Source organism: Nothoprocta perdicaria, unplaced genomic scaffold, assembly GCF_003342845.1.
Source record: "Nothoprocta perdicaria isolate Ctin4 unplaced genomic scaffold, notPer1 scaffold_124, whole genome shotgun sequence".
Classification (NCBI taxonomy): Eukaryota; Metazoa; Chordata; class Aves; order Tinamiformes; family Tinamidae; genus Nothoprocta; species Nothoprocta perdicaria.
Genome location: NW_020454361.1, coordinates 1,871,890 through 1,891,386, shown reverse-complemented (window position 1 = coordinate 1,891,386; position 19,497 = coordinate 1,871,890). Strand labels below are relative to the sequence as shown.

Sequence of the window (19,497 nt, the reverse complement as noted above, 5' to 3'; positions counted from 1 at the left end):
GCGCCTCCCTCCTCCACTAGCAGGGGTTTTTGGAAGCGAGGACCCAGCCGGTGTCTTTGCGTCCTGCTCGTCCAAAACAAGGAGGAATTGCAGCTCGGGGCCGGCGGTGCCGCCTTCCCGGGGATCCTGCTGCTGGCGGGAAGCTCGGAGCTGCGGAGCCGCTTCCAGAGCCCGGGAGGGATGCGCTGCCCGCCGCTCCGAGAGGAGAGGCTCTTGTTTTCCCTCTGGCCTGGGACCCGCGCACAGAATTGCTCAAGTCTCGCTGCATATGGCCTTGTTTTCCTGTTGCTCTTTTATTTTTATTACTGTTTTCTCCTCCTCCTTTTATAGAGCAGCCTGCCTTAATTATACTTACAGTAGATTGTCCAAAGTACATTACTTAAAGAGCAGTGTTTTGAATTGATTTACAGAGCTGCAGTTTAGCTTGACATTTTTATGTTTCACTGCTTATTTTTCTAATTACAGCTGAAAGGAAATTTCAGATAAGTATCATGCAATGTAGGAGCCAAAACCCCAAGGACAATGGGTTTGATGTTATATTCTTTGCTTGAATTAAGTGATCAGCTTTTCTCTCTAATTAATTAGGGGGGTTTGGAGCCTATTAAGGATGAAAGCAGTAATACCTACTCTAGCCTGCCAACCCCTGCTGTGCCAAGCACTGTCACAGAGGTATCGAGTTAGGTAAACACGAACTCCAAGAGAACATTGGCGTCATGCGTGTGAGGCTCCTGGTGTCTTCTGTTGGCCAGTGGGTGTTTGTGGTGGAGAAACTGGTGTGTCCCCAGGACAGACTCCTCTGTGTGGCCATGTGGGCACCCTCCTTTGCTCACTGCAGCCTGAACCCCTGAGGTCCTCTGTGTTTGACTCCTTTGGGAGCTGGCCACGGGACCAAGTCCACCACTTCTCACATCTTCTTTCATGGGTCGACTGGGAAGATACCTGGAAAAGAGCCATGGAAGCCCCTACCAACTTTTTAAATACATCTTCTGTAATATGTTTGTAGGGCAGTAATGTGGCTGGGCGTGCGTGGCTGCACAAGAGTTGGGTAGGAGGAGCCCCATGCAGAGAGGAGGCCACAGCTCACCTAGGAGCTGGTTTTCTGCTCATACCTGAGCTGGGAAGGCTGAAAGCGTTTCAGTGGCTGCACTGAGGTGAGGACAGGCGCCTGCCCCATCTGCCGTGATTCTGGTACCAAGTGGAGCTATCCAGCTTTCCACATTCAAGTGCAATGAGGATTTGCACAGAGAGTGCTCAGACACAGAGTCTGTAGCTTTCCTTTCTTACACGTCAGCAGTTACGTGAATCACTTCACCTTTCCTCTTCTTTTCCTAGTCCTTCCTCTTGAGAGTTGCACATAGCTTCAATCAGTCACTGCTGAGGATATAAATGATGGGGTTTTTTTCCCCATATAAGATTAACGACCCTCTGAATATCCTTGGAGAGTATATACTCCCTTTTCTCATTATGTGATATCTATGTGTACTGAGTAGCTGCTGCTCTTCATCAGTTTTGCTTTCATTGTAAATGTAAGTGATGGAGCTAGAAGCCAAGAACCCTCAACCTTAATTTTTAAATGTCGTGCTAAGATGTGTTGTTTTTCACAGCCCGCAAGCTTAAGAAGCTGGGCAACCTGAAGATCCAGGATGACTCGGAGGCAGGCGGCTCGTCCAGCCCCGCAGAGGAGCAAGCCCCCAAGATGGTGATGACGCACATCGATGGGTACGAGTGCCAGCCCATCTTCCTCAACGTGCTGGAGGCCATCGAGCCCGGCGTGGTGTGTGCTGGCCATGACAACAGCCAGCCCGACTCCTTCTCCAACCTGCTGACCAGCCTCAATGAGCTGGGCGAGAGGCAGCTGGTCTACGTGGTGAAGTGGGCAAAGGCCTTGCCAGGTGAGAGCACAAATTCACCAATTCACCTCTTTCTTGTTGCCTTCTGAGAGCTCCCTGCAGACCCCTTCATGTGTGTAGTTATAGTGTGGTTTTAATCCCTTCTCCTGGAGGAGAGGGTGATTTCGCTGTGTGAATCCAAAGTGTGAGGCTTCACAAAGCAAAATTGGGGAGCTGGAGCTGCTCGTCTCTAAGGCCTAGGTTTGAGTTGCTGCAAGGCTTAGTTGGACTGTCTGGCAACTCGGCAAAAGTTTCCATCCTTAAAATCTGAAGTCAATTAGTTCTTATAGAGTTACTTTACAGATGTCTTGACAAAGACATGTAAGCCCATTTGCTATTAAGTGGTTACATCTGTGTGTGTAATTGCAGTAAAAGCCTTTTCGTGATGTGCTCCCTGAGGCCGTGCTCCATGTGCCTCCTTGCTTTGCACCCGACCACAGCTGCAGAACTGTCCAAACCCATCCGTGTCACCCGCGCTTCCTACCTGCACAGCCCCAGGGACACAGGGGTTCCCGCCTGTGCTGGGAATGACAGGAAAACCCCCTTGCAGCTGCTGTTTGACCTGAGACCTCTAACACGGCCCCTTCCAAATGAGCATTTATTCAAGGGAGCTAATTCCATCCTCATTTCTTGATCTGCTTTTTCATATTTCAGTTGCTTTACTAATCCTTCTATAAACTTTCTTCTTTTCCCTCTTTTTTTAGCCGCATTTACTGTGTTCCCTTCCATCCAAAATCCTGGCTGCTTTTTCTTTGCCCCGTGTTTGCAGGGAGATGGGATGAGGAGCCTCTGAGGACCCTCGCTCAAGCCGCGCGGTTGCAGTAGGAGTGTGTCAGCCGCTGCAACCTGACGGTGGAGTTTGCCATGGGCAGAGGAGTCGCTCTGTACATCTGTATGCCTGTACCTCTGTACGCCTGTACCTCTGGAGATGTGTTTCTGTGCGCCGTGACGCCCGTTACGCAGTTCGCACAGAGCCGTCCGGCTGTAGGTACCGCCGCTGGTGCGGCTGTTCGCTGGTGCCGACCAGCGCTCGCCCAGGGTGTCGGCGGGTGCTCCTGTGCATCCAGCTCGTCCCAGGGAGCCCCGGGAGCGTCTGCTCCCGCTGGGAGCGCCGGCGGCCGCCCCGGGGTGCTGCTCGGGGCAGTCGCCCCTTCGGGTGCTCCGAGCACAGGGTCTTCTTCCTCTCTCTGCTGCTCTTGGCTTCATGGTTTTGTCTTTCCCCCTTCAGGTTCCGCTTTCCTTTCAGAATTCCCCAGTAGATTCCCCCTTTATATGTAAATACTTAATTACCATTTTGTACTTTTTTTGCTGTTCTTATAAGAGAGGGGTCTGAGATTTTCTTTTCTGCATAATTTTTTTTTCTGTTCTTGGGGAAACTCCCATGACCTTTGTGGTTTGTTGTCTTCCTCTACTCTAATTCTGAAATTCCTGTATTGCTCTTTTATTTTCTCTTCAAGAATCACTTCCCCTTCTCTTCTCCTCTCAAGTTGCCCTTCCCGAGGTTTTGCGGTGCTGGTTCAGACACACCTAAGAGAACAGATATATACCCTCTGGGCTGTACCAGAGAGACCACCCTCCGGGGGTGTCTGCCAGCCCCGCGGGTGGCTCGGGAAGCCTGCACAGATCCAGGGCCCACCCTGCATGGAAGGGGTTGTTCTCTCCTCTGTGGCCAAGTCAAGGCTGCAAGATTCCACATTTCCTCTGGAATTCCCTCCGGAAGTGCGAAGGGCAGTGTGAGTCTTCCTCTCACACTCGAGGACTAGCCTGGCACTAGCTAGAGCCAGCACTAGCCCGGCGCTGTCAGACATCCAGGTTTCTTTGGACGAGCCCTTTGCGACGCCCCCAGACCCGCTGCACGGCGGAGGGCCGAGGTTACCCAGCTATTAGGGAGAGTTTATACAAATAAAAGGATTTTGGGTATATGGGGAAAGCCACCTTGTGTCTGTGCTGCACAGGCACCCAGTGAAGGGGCAGTGCAGGGTATGTGCTGAGAATAGGGTCTCATCAATGGAGATGATCCGTTAGCAATTAGAGGTGCTGCAAAATCTCTACATCCTTTGCATGTAAATTAGGGCTTTAAGGATCTTTTGTTTACTTGGCTTTCTGCTTGGAATTTGCTACCTTATAGCATATGTAAGTCACGCTTTAACTCTAAGGATACAGTTAACTGAGACTCTTTTTCCATGCCTGGACAACAGAATTTCCAGAATACAAAAGGAGTATTCATTTTTATTAGAAATGTTACTTTGTGGTAGCACATGAGGTTTTAAATTGCTGACCTCCTAGGAATATGTCATTCTGACAAAGCAGGCTGCACACCAAGAGAAAAGATAAAGAACCTGTTTATAAACTGTGCTGCTTTAAGATTATTTGCAAGAAAATGGTTATACTTTCAGCTTTTTCAAATCATCAGAACATTTATTAATTTTAAATTTGCTATGACTTACTTCTGTAGGAGTTCAAACTATGCCAATACTAAAGGCTTAACTAGATATTATGGCATTAGATTTTTATCTGTTTTGTTTTACATTGATTTTGGTCATAGAATCGCTAAGATACCTGCAGAGGAGGATAGATTTCCAGGGAGAGATAGGCACCTGCTTTTCGAAAACTTTCCTTAAAGGCATTTTGGATCGAAAACTGAAATCAATGGTATCTTTTAGAAATGTCAGCCTCTGGGACCTGGTTTTTCGATGAGCAGAAAAACAAGCTCAAAAGTCCTTTAATCATAGACTGTTGCCTTCAAATACTTCTCAAAACACTGGTCAAGCTTGCTCAAATTTTATATTTTTTTCAGTGAACATAGTTACAAGCTAATGAGCAAGTGCATTTATGTGAAAGGTTATCTGCGGCTTTCAACAAATGCAGTGGTAGTCAATGAATTCCTCTTTGGCTGGATTTATTAGATATAAGTGTTAAAGGATTTTTATTGCCTATAGTAATTACATTATGAAACTAAATATGAATTTAATCAAATTATTGCAATTAAATATGAACATTTAAATGTGACATTTTAATTTTAAATTTTAAAATATGAGATATTAAATTACTGCAATTAAATATGAAATTCTAGCTTGGATTAGTCCTAGAAACGAGTGTGACTGACTTGTGGGGTCTTTGAGCCGTGCCGGTGCCCGCCGGTAGCGGTGCTCTGTGAACAGGTTCCCCTCTGGCTGCCCGAAGGTTCATGCGTGCTCAATGGGCAGCCTGGAGTCCTTAGAATGGAAAATTACCTACCCACCTTCAGAAGAGGGGCTTTGCACAGAGTGTTTATTTTTTCAGTCCAGTAGCATGAAAGCTGAAAGGAGAATGTGCAAACTTAAAGCAATTTTAGTCAGCAGCAAAAGTGGCTTGTGCTTGTTTGGAGCTGACAGCTTCCCAAGCAAGAGAGAGGCGCTTGCCACGAGAACTGGTGATTATCCACTGAAGGAGTTAGAATTGTTTTAAATGTGATTGATGGAGCACATAATTTTGTTGTAAATCAGATTATATTTGGCTACTTACAAATATCTGCAAATTTTTCTTAAAGTGCTCTCACAAAGGCCACTGTTTGTGGGCATGTTTGTGTGTGGGTTGTAAACATGCCTCTGATTGAGCTGTGAGCTGTCATCTGGAAACGCCGGTTTGAATTGAACTGGTACTTTGCTTTCGCTTGCAATTTGGCAGAGATATTTAATTATTCAACAGATAAATGTGATATGTACTATGTATAGGATAGGCAATCCAGAGACACTCACTTTGTGACAAGGCTTTGGGGTATTTATCGTGATGACTTTCAGCATTTTATATATGTTGAAATCCATTTGCCTTCTTTTGGTGAAGTCCTCAGCCGTTGACAAGAAAAGGAAGATTTTGAGCCGATTTCCCTGCGTGCCGGAATTTCGCCCAGGGGAGGGAATTGCCGTGTTTGTGCCCGGGCGGGCTGGCCCCGCTCCCCCAGCTCCGTTATTTGCACAGTGCAACAGATGGGCTTCAGCTCTTCATTTCTCTGGCTTTTCCCGTCCCATCTCACAGGGTAAATGTAAATGTTGTGAGCAGAGACTTCAGAGCTTGCTTTATGACTGCATAGGCTGAGGCACTCGACCCTCATTCCCCATTTCTAATTAGTACTTGTAGGACATAAGTGATGTTAAATAATAACTTGGTGCTGGAAGTGCTTAGGACCCTTAATTGCTCTGTTTTGCTGTGGCTTTTGGAAGTCGCTTCACATCCTGCTGGGTCTTCTGTGCATGTTGGGTTGCAGAACAAGACTTGTTCAATCTCACTGCGAAGCCTTCAAGTGCCATTTGTGAAATTCCTCGAGCCGTTGGGAGGAGATCTCAGCTCCGCATCCCTTTCCTCTCAAGGGCTTGGCTCCGTGTCACCTGTGCCTTATCTCCTTGCTCCGATCCCCTCTCCGTGCGGCGGTGCCGGCGGTGCGGGACAGCCGCGGTGGTGCCAGCCGCAGGTGTGGGGCACGCTGTGATACAGCCGTGGAGCCGGTGTCACCTGGACACGGTATCGGCTGCACGTGGCGCGGTTTGTAGCCTTGTTGTCTCTGTGTTCCAGGGTTCCGCAACCTGCACGTGGACGACCAGATGTCCATAATCCAGTACTCTTGGATGGGTCTCATGGTTTTTGCCATGGGGTGGAGATCTTTCACCAACGTCAATTCCAGGATGCTTTACTTCGCTCCAGATTTGGTCTTCAACGAGTAAGTGCCACCCAAGGGCAGCGCCGTGTTTTGTTCACCTGGGTCAGCTGGGCCAGCCTTGGGGAGGACAGGGAAGGCTCTGGGGTGGCCGAGGCCGGGGCGCTGGGTGCCCTTGCTCGAAGGCGGGTGTCGGGGATGCCGCTTCTCCCCATCGCGGATCAGCAGCGGGGTCGGGAGCAGCCGCTCCGGGACCCTCCCACTTGTGGAGAAAACCCTCTTACGGGTCAGTATGGGGCTAATTGCCCAGACGCTGCTTTGCCATTTGGAACAGAAGATCAGTTTGTGACGGCCGCACTCTGGTCTGACACGGGCTCAGCCTTGGGGAGGGTTTCTTGACACTGAGGTAGCAAGGGCTGAAGCAGCCGTGCGCCTGCCGGGCGCCCGGGCCGCATCTCACATCCCTTTCGGGCAGGTGGGTTAGTGGGGCCTGGCAGCGGCTTTCAGGAAGACAGGGATCCAATGAGCCTGGAGATGCCGGCAGCGGGATTCCGCGCTGCGGGACAGCCTCGGTGTGCGCGGGCAGCGCCGGCGAGCGGCAGCGTCCGCCAGCACCTCGTGTGTCTGCGCAGGTACCGCATGCACAAGTCCAGGATGTACAGCCAGTGCGTCAGGATGCGGCACCTCTCGCAGGAGTTCGGCTGGCTGCAGATCACGCCCCAGGAGTTCCTCTGCATGAAGGCGCTGCTCTTCTTCAGTATTAGTAAGTGCCGGGACCCCTCCCTGCCCTTTCCCTGCACGTGGCTCCGTGTCCTGCCCCGACTCCGCGTCCTGCCCCTTCCCCAGCTCCCTTGTTGCTCCCTGCTCTCATTCCTCCCTGCTCTCACAACGGTGACTGGTCCCTCTCCTTGCTCCGTTAAGTTCCCGTGGATGGCCTGAAGAACCAGAAGCTCTTTGATGAGCTTCGAATGAATTATATTAAGGAACTTGACCGCATCATTGCTTGCAAGAGGAAGAACCCGACGTCCTGCTCGCGGCGGTTCTACCAGCTCACCAAGGTCCTGGACTCCGTGCACCCGGTAAGAGCGTGCGGAGCCGGCTCCGCTGTGATCCCGCGGAGCGGGGCCTGGGAGAGCATGGGGACTCGCAGGGACGTTGGGAGGTGGCCTTGTAACTCCCGAACGTCTTAAATGGTGTTTATGACTTCCCACCTGTAAGGATTTTAGTGGCTTTCTTCTGTCACGGTGCACGTGTCCTGCTTATCTCCTGGGTGAAGCCCAGAGGCAGGTTTTGTCCTGATCATATTGAGATGCTCCTGTTAGTGAAAGAGCAAAGGAGACAAGTGTGCGGGAGCCTGCAGAAACGGCAGTCCTGCACCCAGGTCCTGTCACTGCCGGGGACCCGCGGAGCAGGCGGCCGGTGCCGCCGCCAGGGCCTGCGTGCGGGGAAGTGCCCGGAGCGGCTGGATTGAGCAGCAGAGGTGGATCCCGTCAAGAGCGGCTCGTTTCTCGCTGCTGCTCGTGCGTGTGCGCGGGAGGAGGAGCGGAGGCGACGCAGCCCCCGGCGCAGCCCCCAGCGCGGCCCTTTGCTGTTTATTGTGTTTGCAAGGGCAGCGCTGCACAAAAGAGGAAAAGACGGCGGCTGCCTCTGCTCAGGGGAGGACGGTCGCTGTGTCCCGCTGCTGGTAACACCCTCCTGGGCTTCTGCTTGCAGGTTTCCCTCTGGTGCTGTAAAAGCTCCCTTAGAGATGATTCCTGTCTGTTGGGCTTAGCCAGGTAGCCCAAAGGCTCAGTGTGTCCTAATGAACATAGGGGTCACTGAGCACTGGGACGGGTTGTCTAGCGGGGCTGCAGGCTCCACCCTTGCAGATAACTCGGCTGCACAAGGACCTGGGCTACCCTGCTTGGGCAGGTTGGATGAGCTCTGAGGATCCTATCTCAGCAGCTGTGCACATCTTCTCCGATTGCTTCAGGAAAAGCCTATTCCCTGTTGTGATTTACAGTTGTACCGGTGAAGGGTGACTTCCCTGGGTGCCGGGACTGGCTCCACAACTGTGCGTTGCAAGGAAAGGGTGGTTCTGAATAAGCAAACCCAGCAGCATCTCCCTACACGAGGACAAGTTTCTGTAGCAGGGGAAGTGCCCGTTTGCACAGTCTCTCTGTGTGAGAGCCTGTGCAGCCCTGTAGCCTCTCTCAGCCCACGTCTCCTCAGTACCTCTGCAGAGCAACCGCTTAACAGAGAGTTTGCACTTACTAGCGCTCCCTTTTTTTTCTAGATTGCCAAGGATCTGCATCAGTTTACATTTGACCTTTTGATTAAGGCACATATGGTCAGCGTGGACTACCCTGAAATGATGGCCGAGATCATCTCTGTGCAGGTTCCCAAGATCCTGTCTGGCAAAGTCAAGCCTATCTACTTCCACGCGCAGTGAGGTGCCGGAGGGACCCCCGTTCCGCCGCCCCCGTTTCAGCCCTGTCCTGCCTCTAGCTCTGCACTACTGCACTGTGGTGCCTTGGGCCGCGCCGGCCGGGGGCCGCGGTGCCCGCGGGCTGAGCGCCCCCACGACTCTGCTGGCCCGCCGCCCCGTTTACACCCTCGGGCTTGTGGTCCCCACGGTGACTTTTACTGGCCCCAGGCCACCGGCAATGACGGATTGGGAGAAATCCACCAGCTGTCCTTCAACTCATTTTGTTTCTCCTTGCTGCAGGACAATTCAAGGCAAGAAGCAGGTCGGACCTCTGGGCTTGGGTGTGGGTGACTTTTCTGGCCTCCCCTAGGACTTTTTTTTGCATCATGGTGCTGGGCGGCAGCTGAGAGTCGGTGTCGTGGTGGGGAAGCAGAGAGGGGTCGGGACTGGGGCCAAACCCTCCGGCGTGCGGGGCAGCGCGGTGCCCACCGTGCCGTGCTGTGTCATGCTGTGCCCAGCACCGTGCAGCACGGTGCCCGGGGAGCTCGGCACCGCGTCCCAGCTCCATGGCCGGACCCACCTCCACAAGTGCCTCAAGCGTCTCGAGCAGCGGCTGCGCCAGGATCCGCGCGTCCCAGTGCTGTGTCCGTGGCTCCCAGGGCTGCACTGGGGCCTCCTCCCCTCCTCGTGCCGCCCTTGCCCCCATTGCAGCCATGGGACATGGGGACATGGCCCCCCACGTGCACGAGGAGGCGCGGACAGCCCACGGCCACAGGACGTGTTTATTTGGTGGGTGCCCCCTGGTCCCGCTGCGTCTCGTGGCCCCGCTGCCACCCGTGGCGATCCCAGCGCGCAGTCCGGCTCATGCTGTTTTCCCCATGTCCGTCACGGCCCTGTGGGTGCCACCACCCTGCGGGTGCCACCCCGGTCACCACCGGCCTCGCGGGGCCCACATGTGCGGGGCGTCCTGCCCCGCTCCGGGACAGGCAGCGTCCTGGAGCGCCAGCCACGTCAGCGCCGATCCGGGAGCAGCTGCCGCTGCGGAGCCCTGCGCGCGTCCTGCTGTTCGTCTGCAGCGGAACCGCTCCAGGGCCCAGCGCCGCCGCGTAGCCCCCGGCCCTGCGGCTTGCCTGGCTGCCGCCGACTGCGCCACGGAGCGGGCTGACTGATAAAGCCCTGCGTTGGATTCTGATCCTGTCGAGAGCTGCTCCGGAGAGCGCTGCGCTTGGCACCAGCGCACGACAAAGGCGGCCTCAGTCGTTCCTGAGCGGAGACAACACGTGGGTGCCCTGTGCTGGGAGAGCGGAGAGAACATAAACACTAACCTAGGGTGAGAGCAGCGTGCCGAGGAGGAGCAGGAGGAGGAAGAGGCTGTCCTGTGTCATTGCCTGGTGAATGCAGCTCGAGCACCTCGTGTTGCCTCTCCAGCTGCGTTGGCATCGCGAAGGACACGGATGCTCATGTGGAGCCACCCGGACAGGGACACGAGCGCCCAGCTGTCCTGGAGCCCTGCAGGATTGGGTAGTGTCTCTGTCCTGCACTGTCAAAGGGAATTCTCATCATTTTTTTTTTAAACTCAATTTCTACCTTTTTATGATATTACTAGAGGAATTTATGGTGGAATTTGGGGGGCTAGGATCAGTAGCACCTCTGTGTGCGTTTGCTGTGCCGAGATTAACGTTCTCTTTCTGCCTATTTAATTTGGCTTCTGCAGAAACTGGAAAAAAAGACATAAGAAGCTCCAAAGTCCCGATCCTGCCATGTTCCTTTGTACTTTGTGTTTCCCTTTGCATTTCCATGCTTACTTTTGCTTTAATAAAGCAAATAGAGTCTCACCATCTACATAATGATGTAGATGTTGTCCCTCGCTGCGGGGCAGAGCCTGCTCTGAGCCCTCACCCTGCGGCTGGGGTGGCTGCCGCGGCCGGGGGCGCCAGGAGCCCCCATGGGAGGCTGCCCGGGGCCGCGTTTCACGAGGTTGCACCGGCAGGTGCCAAAGCAGCGAGTTTCGTGTAGCGGAGCCCTCCCGAGCTCGTCACCACCTCAACTTCACACCTCAGTCACAGGCATCCTCGGGCTTGGCGTGGGAAGAGCCAGGGCCCGGCCGAGGAGAGGAGGAGGAGGAGGAGGATGCTATCACTCACCAGCGTCACCGCGCTCTGTGCCCGTCCCTTAGATGTTGCAGTAACATCTACCTGCTCAAGGCATGTACAAGATACATCTCAGTTTATGCTGCTCCAGAAACCAGTTTGACACAAGGCTGTGAGAAAGGACTTGATGCTCCTAAATACTCAGCAGGAGGTGGCTCAGGACGAGGCAGGGGGCTTGGCAGCCTTGGGGTTTGTTCGATTCCAGCCAAGCTTCCAGGACGGGTCCTTGCACGGCTCGAGCTGTGGGGACAGCGACAGCGACACGGGGCTGGGGCCGGTCTGCCGCCTTCCTTGGGCTCCTGTGAGCGGGGCAGCGGCTGCGGCCCGGGCAGCGGCGCCCGGGTGAGGGCAGCGCCTGGAGCTGCCGCGCGGCTGCGCTCGGAGGAGCGGGAAGCTCCTGCTGGACACCCAAGTGCTGGCGCGGGGAGGAGCGGGACGGGGGGCGCGGGCTGGTCGGGGCTGCGCCATGGGACCGTGCGGGAGGACAGGGCCAGGGGACAGGGCCAGTGCTCAGGGAGCCGGCGGCTGCTCCTGCCCGGCGCGGATGGGCACATGGAACATGGAACCGCAGCCGATTTGCAACCAGCTGCTCTCTGGGCCGGGCATTTCATGTTCTGTGGCACGTTGAAGCTGCTTTTATTTGTTAACGTGTCTCTGTAATAAAAGACTTTATGCGGATATTTCTTTTCTCTGTAAGAAGCCAAAACTCTGGGTGCTGCTGCCGGTGGCCTGGCCCTGCTGACGGTGGCACTGTGCGTGGTGCCGGGGCAGCGGGGCCGGTGCAACCAGCCAGGTTGATACAGCCGATACAGGCGCTACAGCCGGCACAGCTGATACAGGCGGCACAGCCGGACACCGCAGCCCTGCAGCGCCCATGGCCAGGGCGAAGCCGTCGCCTTCCTCCGCGCGGCAGAGACAGGCCCTGCCCGGCTTTGCTGGCCCTGGCGCAGCCTTTTGCCCAAATTAACAGCATCTGAGGCCAAATTCTGCTGCTAGAGCATGACACGGGCCGGATCACGGCACGGACTCTCTGCTTTATCTTTTGGACCTGTGATCTAGCCCTCAGTCCAGGGAAAGAGGAAAATAAGAGAGGCCTGAAAGGCCAATGGGACCGGCGAGCAAGGGCATCCCGCTGCCCCGGCCGAGGGAAGGGGCCGGGGAGCCCCGGGACTGGGCAGCGCCCGCCTTGCTAAACACGGGCAGCCTCCCGGCACCAGGAGCAGGCGCCGCCCTGGGGCAATGTTCAGCTTGCGACTATTTAGTCCCGGCTTGGGGCCTGCACGGGCAGGGGGCTGGTGTGGAGCAGCCCTTCATGCTTGGTGGTCAGCTCTTTTGTAAACCTGACCTGTCGTTGCTCTCAGTACAATAAAAGGCAGAATCCTGTTTGTTGGGGCGCTGCTGTGTGCGTGTATTTGGCTTTTCTTTCAGTTACGTGCATGAAAAATGTTATCCAGTGTGACAAATACTAGCTATCGGAGATGCCAGGAATAATTGGGTCTTTTTTTTTTTCTCCAGTGGACAAGGCTGTATGTTGGGTTATTCATAGGCGATTTTTCACAGTCAAATTTTGCTATTAATCACCTGTCTGAACTGTTCATTCATTTACACATCAATTGACTAATCTTTTCAGATATGCCTCTTTGAGTCTTTTAAAATTGAATTTCATTTGATTAATGTATTTCTCAAAACAAGGAGCTAATAAAGGCCAGTGTCCTCCTCCTGTCGTGCTTGGTCGGTGTCATTGTGGGCCGTTACCAACCTGTTCTGCCGCAGCCCCGTTACGGACCGGCCCTGCTCTCTGCACAGCTCGTGTAGGACGCTGCTGTCAGCGCAGTTCTTAAAGCCCAGCTGTGCCCACTGCACAAAGCTGGGATGTGGTCAGTCCTAACTGAGACAAACCAAAGAGCTTGGAGGAGAAAGAAAATCCTCATCCTTCCCCATTAGCTGGAAATGCCTCGTGTGCATGTGCCAGCCCCTTGCAGCCTGTGCTCAGGCAGCCGTGTAGCAGGTAGGAACTGCTGTGCACGTGCAGCAGGACCGTCTCAGCCAGCTGCAGGGAAGCTGGCCCCAGGCCTTGGGGTCATAGCTAAAAATAAAGGTGTCGCTTTCAGAACGATCCTTAGTTGCAGTTTCCACGTGGAAGATGCAGCTGGTCAGTGCCAGCTGCCTGCGGACGCCCCTGCGGCGCAGAGGGCCGCCCGTGTCCCCGTGTCCCCGGCTCTGCGGCCCCACTTCGCTCCCTGGAGCTCCGCCGCGCTCCGGTCTCACAGCATTTGCCCATGGGAACAATGTGCCCATTTGTCACATGGGAACTGTGGCAAATAGTCCGTGTGTCCTGGGGGCTGGCAGGACCTGCCCCTCTGCTCCGGCTCCATGTGCAGGAAGCGCCAGCAGCCCCTTGGATCCCGCATGGCTGCGAGCAGGACCCCCTGCACGTGAGTGCACGTCCCTGTGCATGCGTGTCTGCATGCATGCACACATGTATGTGCGTGCCCATGTGTCTGCAAGCCCTCACATTGAAAGCTTTGCTCACGCCTGGTGCTCCTGAGCAGGAGCAGCTCCAAGCTCCATGAGGCTCCCAGACTGACAGACGTCCCCAGCAGGGCACGGACCCAGTGGCCTCTCGCCCACTGCTTCCCGGCGCTCCTGAGCCGCGGGTTCCTTGGTGGATAATTGCATGGAGCTCCCAGGCCACAGCGGCACCGGTGGCTCCCATCGGGTCACACTGACCGGGGGCTGTGACCCAGTCCCAGCTTGTCCCTGTCCCAAAGTGCTGCGGCCGGCAGCTTCCTCCAGCCACCCAAGAGCGTAAGGAAAACAAAAGCACTGCGGAGTTCATTGCTTCATGCCGTGCTGGCTGGGAAGCCCCTCTCAAGATGGTTTCTGCAGCAGCCCTGGTTCAGGGGCACAGATGCTGCTGCTCTCTGGCGCTATGCGTCCTGGTCCCTTGCGGGGCCTGGCCGCAGCCCCCCCGTGCTGGGCCTGGCCTGGTCCCTTGCTGAAGAACTGATGGTGGAAAAGACATTTTTCCTGCTCACACTAAACGCAAACACTCGGTGCCGGGGTTGCCCGGCTGTGTCCCTGTGCTGGAGCCGCCACCTCCATCCCTGTGCTGGAGCCGCCACCTCCATCCCTGTGCTTGGAGCCGCCACCTCCCTGGGGACAGAGCCGCCCTGGAGCCAGTAGCCCCGCTCGCCGCAGGCCGCAGGGACGGAGCTGGCTCTGTGTCCATGGCCACAGTCACAGTCACCACGTGGTCACGGCCACGCAGCTCTGCTTGGCACCCGAGCGCACACCGGCCACGCGGGAAGCACCCGCCACGGAGCCGGCGCTGCCAGCCGGATGAGCACCGGGCTGCCGGGAAGGGCTCCCAGTGCCCCGGGAAGCACTAGGAACAGAGGTGTCCGCAGCCGGTGGCAGTGCAGGAAAGCAGCTCGTTGCCCGCAGGCAGGGAAACAGGGCCCTGAGCTCGGGGTGCCAGCAGCCCCGGAGAAGCCTCCGCCGCTACCAGCGCCACTGGGAAGGGGCTGGAGGAGCCCCGAGCACGACGGGCAGCACCAGGAGGCTGCGGGGGGAGCCCGGGCAGTGAACAGCGGCTGCTTGGAAACGCGGTGGGATCCGACCCCCGCCGAGCGGGTCCACGTGCCCCACGCGCTCCCTGCGCTCCCGGGTCACACACAGCCGCGTTCCCGGCCTGCGGGAGAGCGCAGCACCGGCTGCAGGGACACGAGAGAATCCCCACGACGCCCGACACGACGACCTCGCTCCCCAGGCCCTCCCCCGCCTGCCGTCGCACAAGCGGCATTTCCAATAACGGGTACTACTACGGACTTCAACACTGAAAAAAACACTTTACAGCTTACTCAGCAAGGAGAACATAACATAGTGGAAGGAGCTTCCCATGACAAGGGGGCCAACCCAAACTTTGGTCCATTGCATCCCTGCATGCAAGCACTGGGAACTAGCTCCTTGCCTGTTGACTGCAGTGTCAGTCCACGATGCCCCCCTGCCAAGGCAGATTTCACACAGGAGCAGCTAAAGGCTGCTCTCGTCCTCTGCTGTCCCTTCCAGGCCCACGGATGTCCTCTGGCGGCTCTCACCCAACAGTGCCAATCCTGCTGGACACCTGCGAGGGCAAATGAGCATCCTTTACACATGGCCTGTGTACTCGGGAATGTTGGAAGGGCTGTGAACAGTTCAAAACAAATGAGTAGGGTAGGGTCTTCTCTCCATTTTTATCTCCCTGTCTTCTAATTTCTTGAGCTGCTAACGACAGCATGCTCTGAAATTATCGTCCGGTAACATAGCTGCTCTCCAGGGTCATATGATCTGGAAAAATCTTAGCTGCGAGATGTCCTTTTCAGAAGCACAGAAAGTCTCCTGGGTCCAGCCGGGCTTCGGCGGTTAAACAGTCTGAAAGAAGGAAACAACAAAGGCAGGGAACGGGGTGAATTCCTCCGACAGCAAAGCCAGATTTCAGCTCCCGGGTTTTCAGTGTGCTCGTGCTGAGCCCGGCTCCCACGATGCTCTCAGGGAGCAGCAGGAGGGCGCCGGGACGGGCCCGTTTGCTCCATCCTGGCCCACATGGAGAGAAGGGGCCCGCCTGGTTGCACCTCTCCTTGGCAGGCCTCTCCTCCAGCAAGGAAGTTTCTCCTGCTCTTTCTGGAGACGCACGATGCTGCCAGCCTGCTCCCACCACCCGCCGTGTTGCACTCATGCTAAATGTGTGTGTTAGCTGATTATGGCCTTAAACACATACCTTTAACCTCAGCTGTCATCACCTGGGAGCCTGCCTTGTGGTGATGAAGAGCTGTGCAAAAGGTGGCAGAAGAGAGAAAAAAAGTTAATGCAAGGAGCAAGTCTAAACTCCGCCTGTGAATCTAAATAGAGGAAGGGGGAAGCAGTTGGGTCAGTGATGTTTTTTCAGCATGTCAGGGGAAGAAATCACTATTGGCACTAGGAGATACTCACTATTGAGCAGCCTTTCAAAGACTCGCATGCAAAGACCTGCTTGCACCTTGGGCAGAGCTTTAGGAGGAGGGCACTGCAGCGCATTTGCTCTAGGTGACCCTGCTTGAGCAGGAGGGTGGCACTAGATGGTCTGCAAGGGTCCCTTCCAACCCCAACCAGTCGGTTACTCTGCTTTGAGCAGATACTATCATAAACAAATACCACAGTGCATGTGCTCCCAGCCTAGCCTGAAGGGCTAACATTGATGCCAATGTTTCACGTATTACACCAAAATTTCACATAATTCAATTTTTTCACATAAAATAATATCAACATATCAACACACATTTCAAAATAATACACATTATGTGTCAGTCTGTTCTTGTATCTAGGGATGGCCCTGCAGTCTTTGATCTTCTTCCTCTCTGCCCTTCACAAAGGCAGAGAAAGCAGCGCACTGTGCACCACACTAACTTGGATCCGCACACCTGATCAGATGAATCCACAGATAGGTTTATAACCTAGCAGACCATATTCTAATTACAAAAACTGTATCAGAACTTATATTCTGTACCTTGAGCTCTTTGTTTAGCTCCAGGGGTTTAGCTGAGCCCTATCTTCTACCCAAGAATGCTACAGACAAGAAAGGAGAGTGTGGGGCTTCCTGAAACAACCAGCTCTGCTGGGAGGGAGGATCACCCTATACAGAGGCCCTATTCTTACTGGCAAGTCCTAGTTTCGGGTGTCTTACTTGCTGGTTCTTCGGGACGCCGTCTCAAAGAACTTTGTCCTAGAGGCCACTCTGTAAACAGAATCAGGAGATCATGTCAGCTGTCTGATGATAATGTAATTTGCTAGTTAGACACTATTTATGTTGAGAAAGAGAGCAGTGCCATTAGAAGACATTGAAAACAGTTGCCCATCACTTTCTAAGCATCTGCTTTCTGGCTGCTGCAGCTAGCAGGCTGCTCTCAATCCCATTTTGCTCCCCGCTTGCCCAGTTCAGACCAGTGCCAGCCCTTGGCCGCTGCCTCGGGCAGGATTGCCAGGGTTTGTGGGGACCCTGTGAGGCAACGGGCAGCTCGAGCCCTCTGCAGCGTGGCAGGAATGACGTGGAATGGAAATCCCCATGTGGGGCGACACACTGAGCAGTGAGCTCGGCAACCAGACCCATGCTGCAGCCTCCCACGCCCGTCCTAGGCTCTGTGCTGATAACCTGCAATACGTGGCCACCTTTTTCACTCCCACTGCAGCCAGAACGTTTGACGTGTTTAAGAACTGAAGGAAACCTCCTCCAAGCGGGTCAGGCCTCTTTAGAGAAGCACTTCACTTGGGAAGCCCCGCGCGGCGCCGCTCACTCACACGGACGGCGGCGGCTCCTCCGCGCCTGCCGCGAGCACCTCGGCCTTCTGCTCCGGCCTCGGCGCCACAGGCATCCTGCTCGGCGGGTCCGGGGGTCTCACGGGCGGCCGCGTTATGGCGGGCCGGTCGCCGAGGCCGCGCGGCTTGGCGGGGCCGTCGCACTCGCCTGCGGGGAGAGCAGCGCGCCGTGTCGGGGGGCTCGGCGCGGGCACCGGCCCCTCGGCGGCGCAGCCCAGGCCGGCGGCTCCGGCGGCCGCTCCTGCGGGAGCCTCTTCCACAGCGGCCACACATTCGGCACAGGGAGGGAGCGACAAGGCCGGTCCCGTTCTCCCTGTCCCGGCACAGCCCTTCCCAACACAGGAGAGGAGCTGATACAGGACCCTATTAATGAAAAACTGGCAATATTTGCTGCTTGTAAATATATCGTGTGGGAACTACGCGTTTCCTTAATCAAAACCTGTGCACTCTTCAAAAGCAAAGGAAATGGCCCAAACAGGAGATGACTGCAGTGCCTGGATCCCGCTCCTCAAGCTTCTGCTTCAGGACTGCCCTTCTGCCCCACGCTCTCTCTGGGCTCTTCTCTCAGAAGTACGTGGTCTGGCTGCCTTCCCCCCAAGGACCCAGCTGACCTCATTATTCTCTTAATGCTTGATGACTTTGATCATTCAAGCTCTGACATCTCTAATGACCTCACTTTTCTTCCACTGTTCAATACTCCAGAGAGTGTTTCCATATGAGAGCAATTATTGTGATCTTCTAGTATGACCCTTTATATAATCCAGAAACATCTTAACGCTTGGGATATTTCCCTTCTGACTTAGGCATTTCCACTGCTAGGGAGTCCTGTTTCTGATAAAAATAAGTCAAAAAATGTTTTAGATGGAAGATAATTAATTTTTGCAATGACTTACGCAAGACCATGTCAACCCTTTAGTTACTGATCCACTTTGGTCGACTAGCTTAAAGATCTGTTCTTAGCTAAATCTCCTCTATCTGTAAATCCAGAACCTAAATTTTCCCTTTGATAAGCTGCTCTTTGCATTTCCCAGTAAAAGGCCTGTTTCTAATCCTTCAGCTTATGGATTTTCTTGTGTTGTCCCACTTTCAAAACTATCCCAAAGTGCGGATGCTAGAGCTCAATATAGTGTTTTAGCTCTAATTTGCAAATATCAATATACATGCAATGTAACTTTATGGCTAATTCTGTGTTCACTTATTTATATGTTCAATATCAGAGCCAATTTTATCACAATGTCTCCAGGACATGTAGTCAGCATGTTATAGAGTATAAACATAAAATTTTAAGTGCTAAAAGCAGCTGATGTATAAGCCCGCTTTAAAAGCTGTCTTACTATTCCAAAAGAAAATTTCTACTTATCATTTATGTGAAAAATTTAAATTAAGCCAGTACTATTAGTCAGAATTTTATGAATTTTATATCCATGCTACTTAGCCAAGACTTTTATTCTTTTTCTTTATTGTACCCAAGAGACATTTGTGAAAAATGCAGCCCAATATTTATTTTCTAAGTGCAGGACCATAAAGCCTGTTAGAATATGAAAATATGTAAAAAGCACTGGAAAGGGAATGGAAAAAGCTGGCAAATTCCAGAAAATAATACATCTTCTTTATCACCCTCGTCCTGGGTACATTATAAAACTCAGCAGCAACACATGATGCTGCAGCAATGCATCCGATCCAGCCAACTGCTTCCTGCCCTCGCAAAGGGGGAATTCTGTAAACACGCAAGTACGCATGTGCATTCCTCCGTGGAAAAGGAGGAGGACAATTCAAAGTTATTAAAGCAAAAATTATCACTTATACTTAATAAAAAGGGCAAACTACTGAAATTGAAGTAAAGCTCCCCCGAGAGCCTTAATAAGCCAGACACTGTGTCTGATGGCGTCAAGGAGCCGACAGAGAAACCGCTCAGAAATCACAGTGTGGAAGCGGCTTTTGCCACTTTGCTGCGCGTGCCGCAGGAGGAGCCGGGCGCGCAGGAAGCGCCGAGCGCCGCGGCCCGTGTGAGCCGTGCCGTGCGAGTGGGCACGGGGGCTCCGGCCGCGCGGCATTCACTCACCGTCGCGCGCGGGCCGCGGCGCGGGCCGC

General features: G+C 54.2%; 2 protein-coding genes across 3 annotated transcripts in view; one reads left to right on the top strand and one right to left on the bottom strand.

Moving 5' to 3' along the window:
* Nucleotides 1–10,749, top strand: part of AR (androgen receptor) — a 35,248-nt gene extending 24,499 nt beyond the window's left edge. For both annotated transcript variants that reach the window (XM_026054664.1, XM_026054663.1), the window contains 5 exons: nucleotides 1,605–1,892; nucleotides 6,438–6,582; nucleotides 7,152–7,282; nucleotides 7,441–7,598; nucleotides 8,795–10,749. In XM_026054664.1, the coding sequence (XP_025910449.1) occupies nucleotides 1,605–1,892; nucleotides 6,438–6,582; nucleotides 7,152–7,282; nucleotides 7,441–7,598; nucleotides 8,795–8,950 (878 nt within the window). In that variant the 3' untranslated portion in view covers nucleotides 8,951–10,749. The remainder of the gene's footprint in view (nucleotides 1–1,604; nucleotides 1,893–6,437; nucleotides 6,583–7,151; nucleotides 7,283–7,440; nucleotides 7,599–8,794) is intronic.
* Nucleotides 10,750–14,915: 4,166 nt separating this feature from the next.
* The window catches only part of OPHN1 (oligophrenin 1), a 55,008-nt gene continuing 50,426 nt past the window's right edge, over nucleotides 14,916–19,497 (bottom strand). Inside the window, exons 21-24 of the mRNA XM_026054644.1 lie at nucleotides 17,389–17,554; nucleotides 16,778–16,828; nucleotides 15,836–15,886; nucleotides 14,916–15,489 (exon numbers count right to left, since the gene is read on the bottom strand). Coding sequence (XP_025910429.1) covers nucleotides 15,844–15,886; nucleotides 16,778–16,828; nucleotides 17,389–17,554 — 260 coding nt within the window. The 3' untranslated portion in view covers nucleotides 14,916–15,489; nucleotides 15,836–15,843. The remainder of the gene's footprint in view (nucleotides 15,490–15,835; nucleotides 15,887–16,777; nucleotides 16,829–17,388; nucleotides 17,555–19,497) is intronic.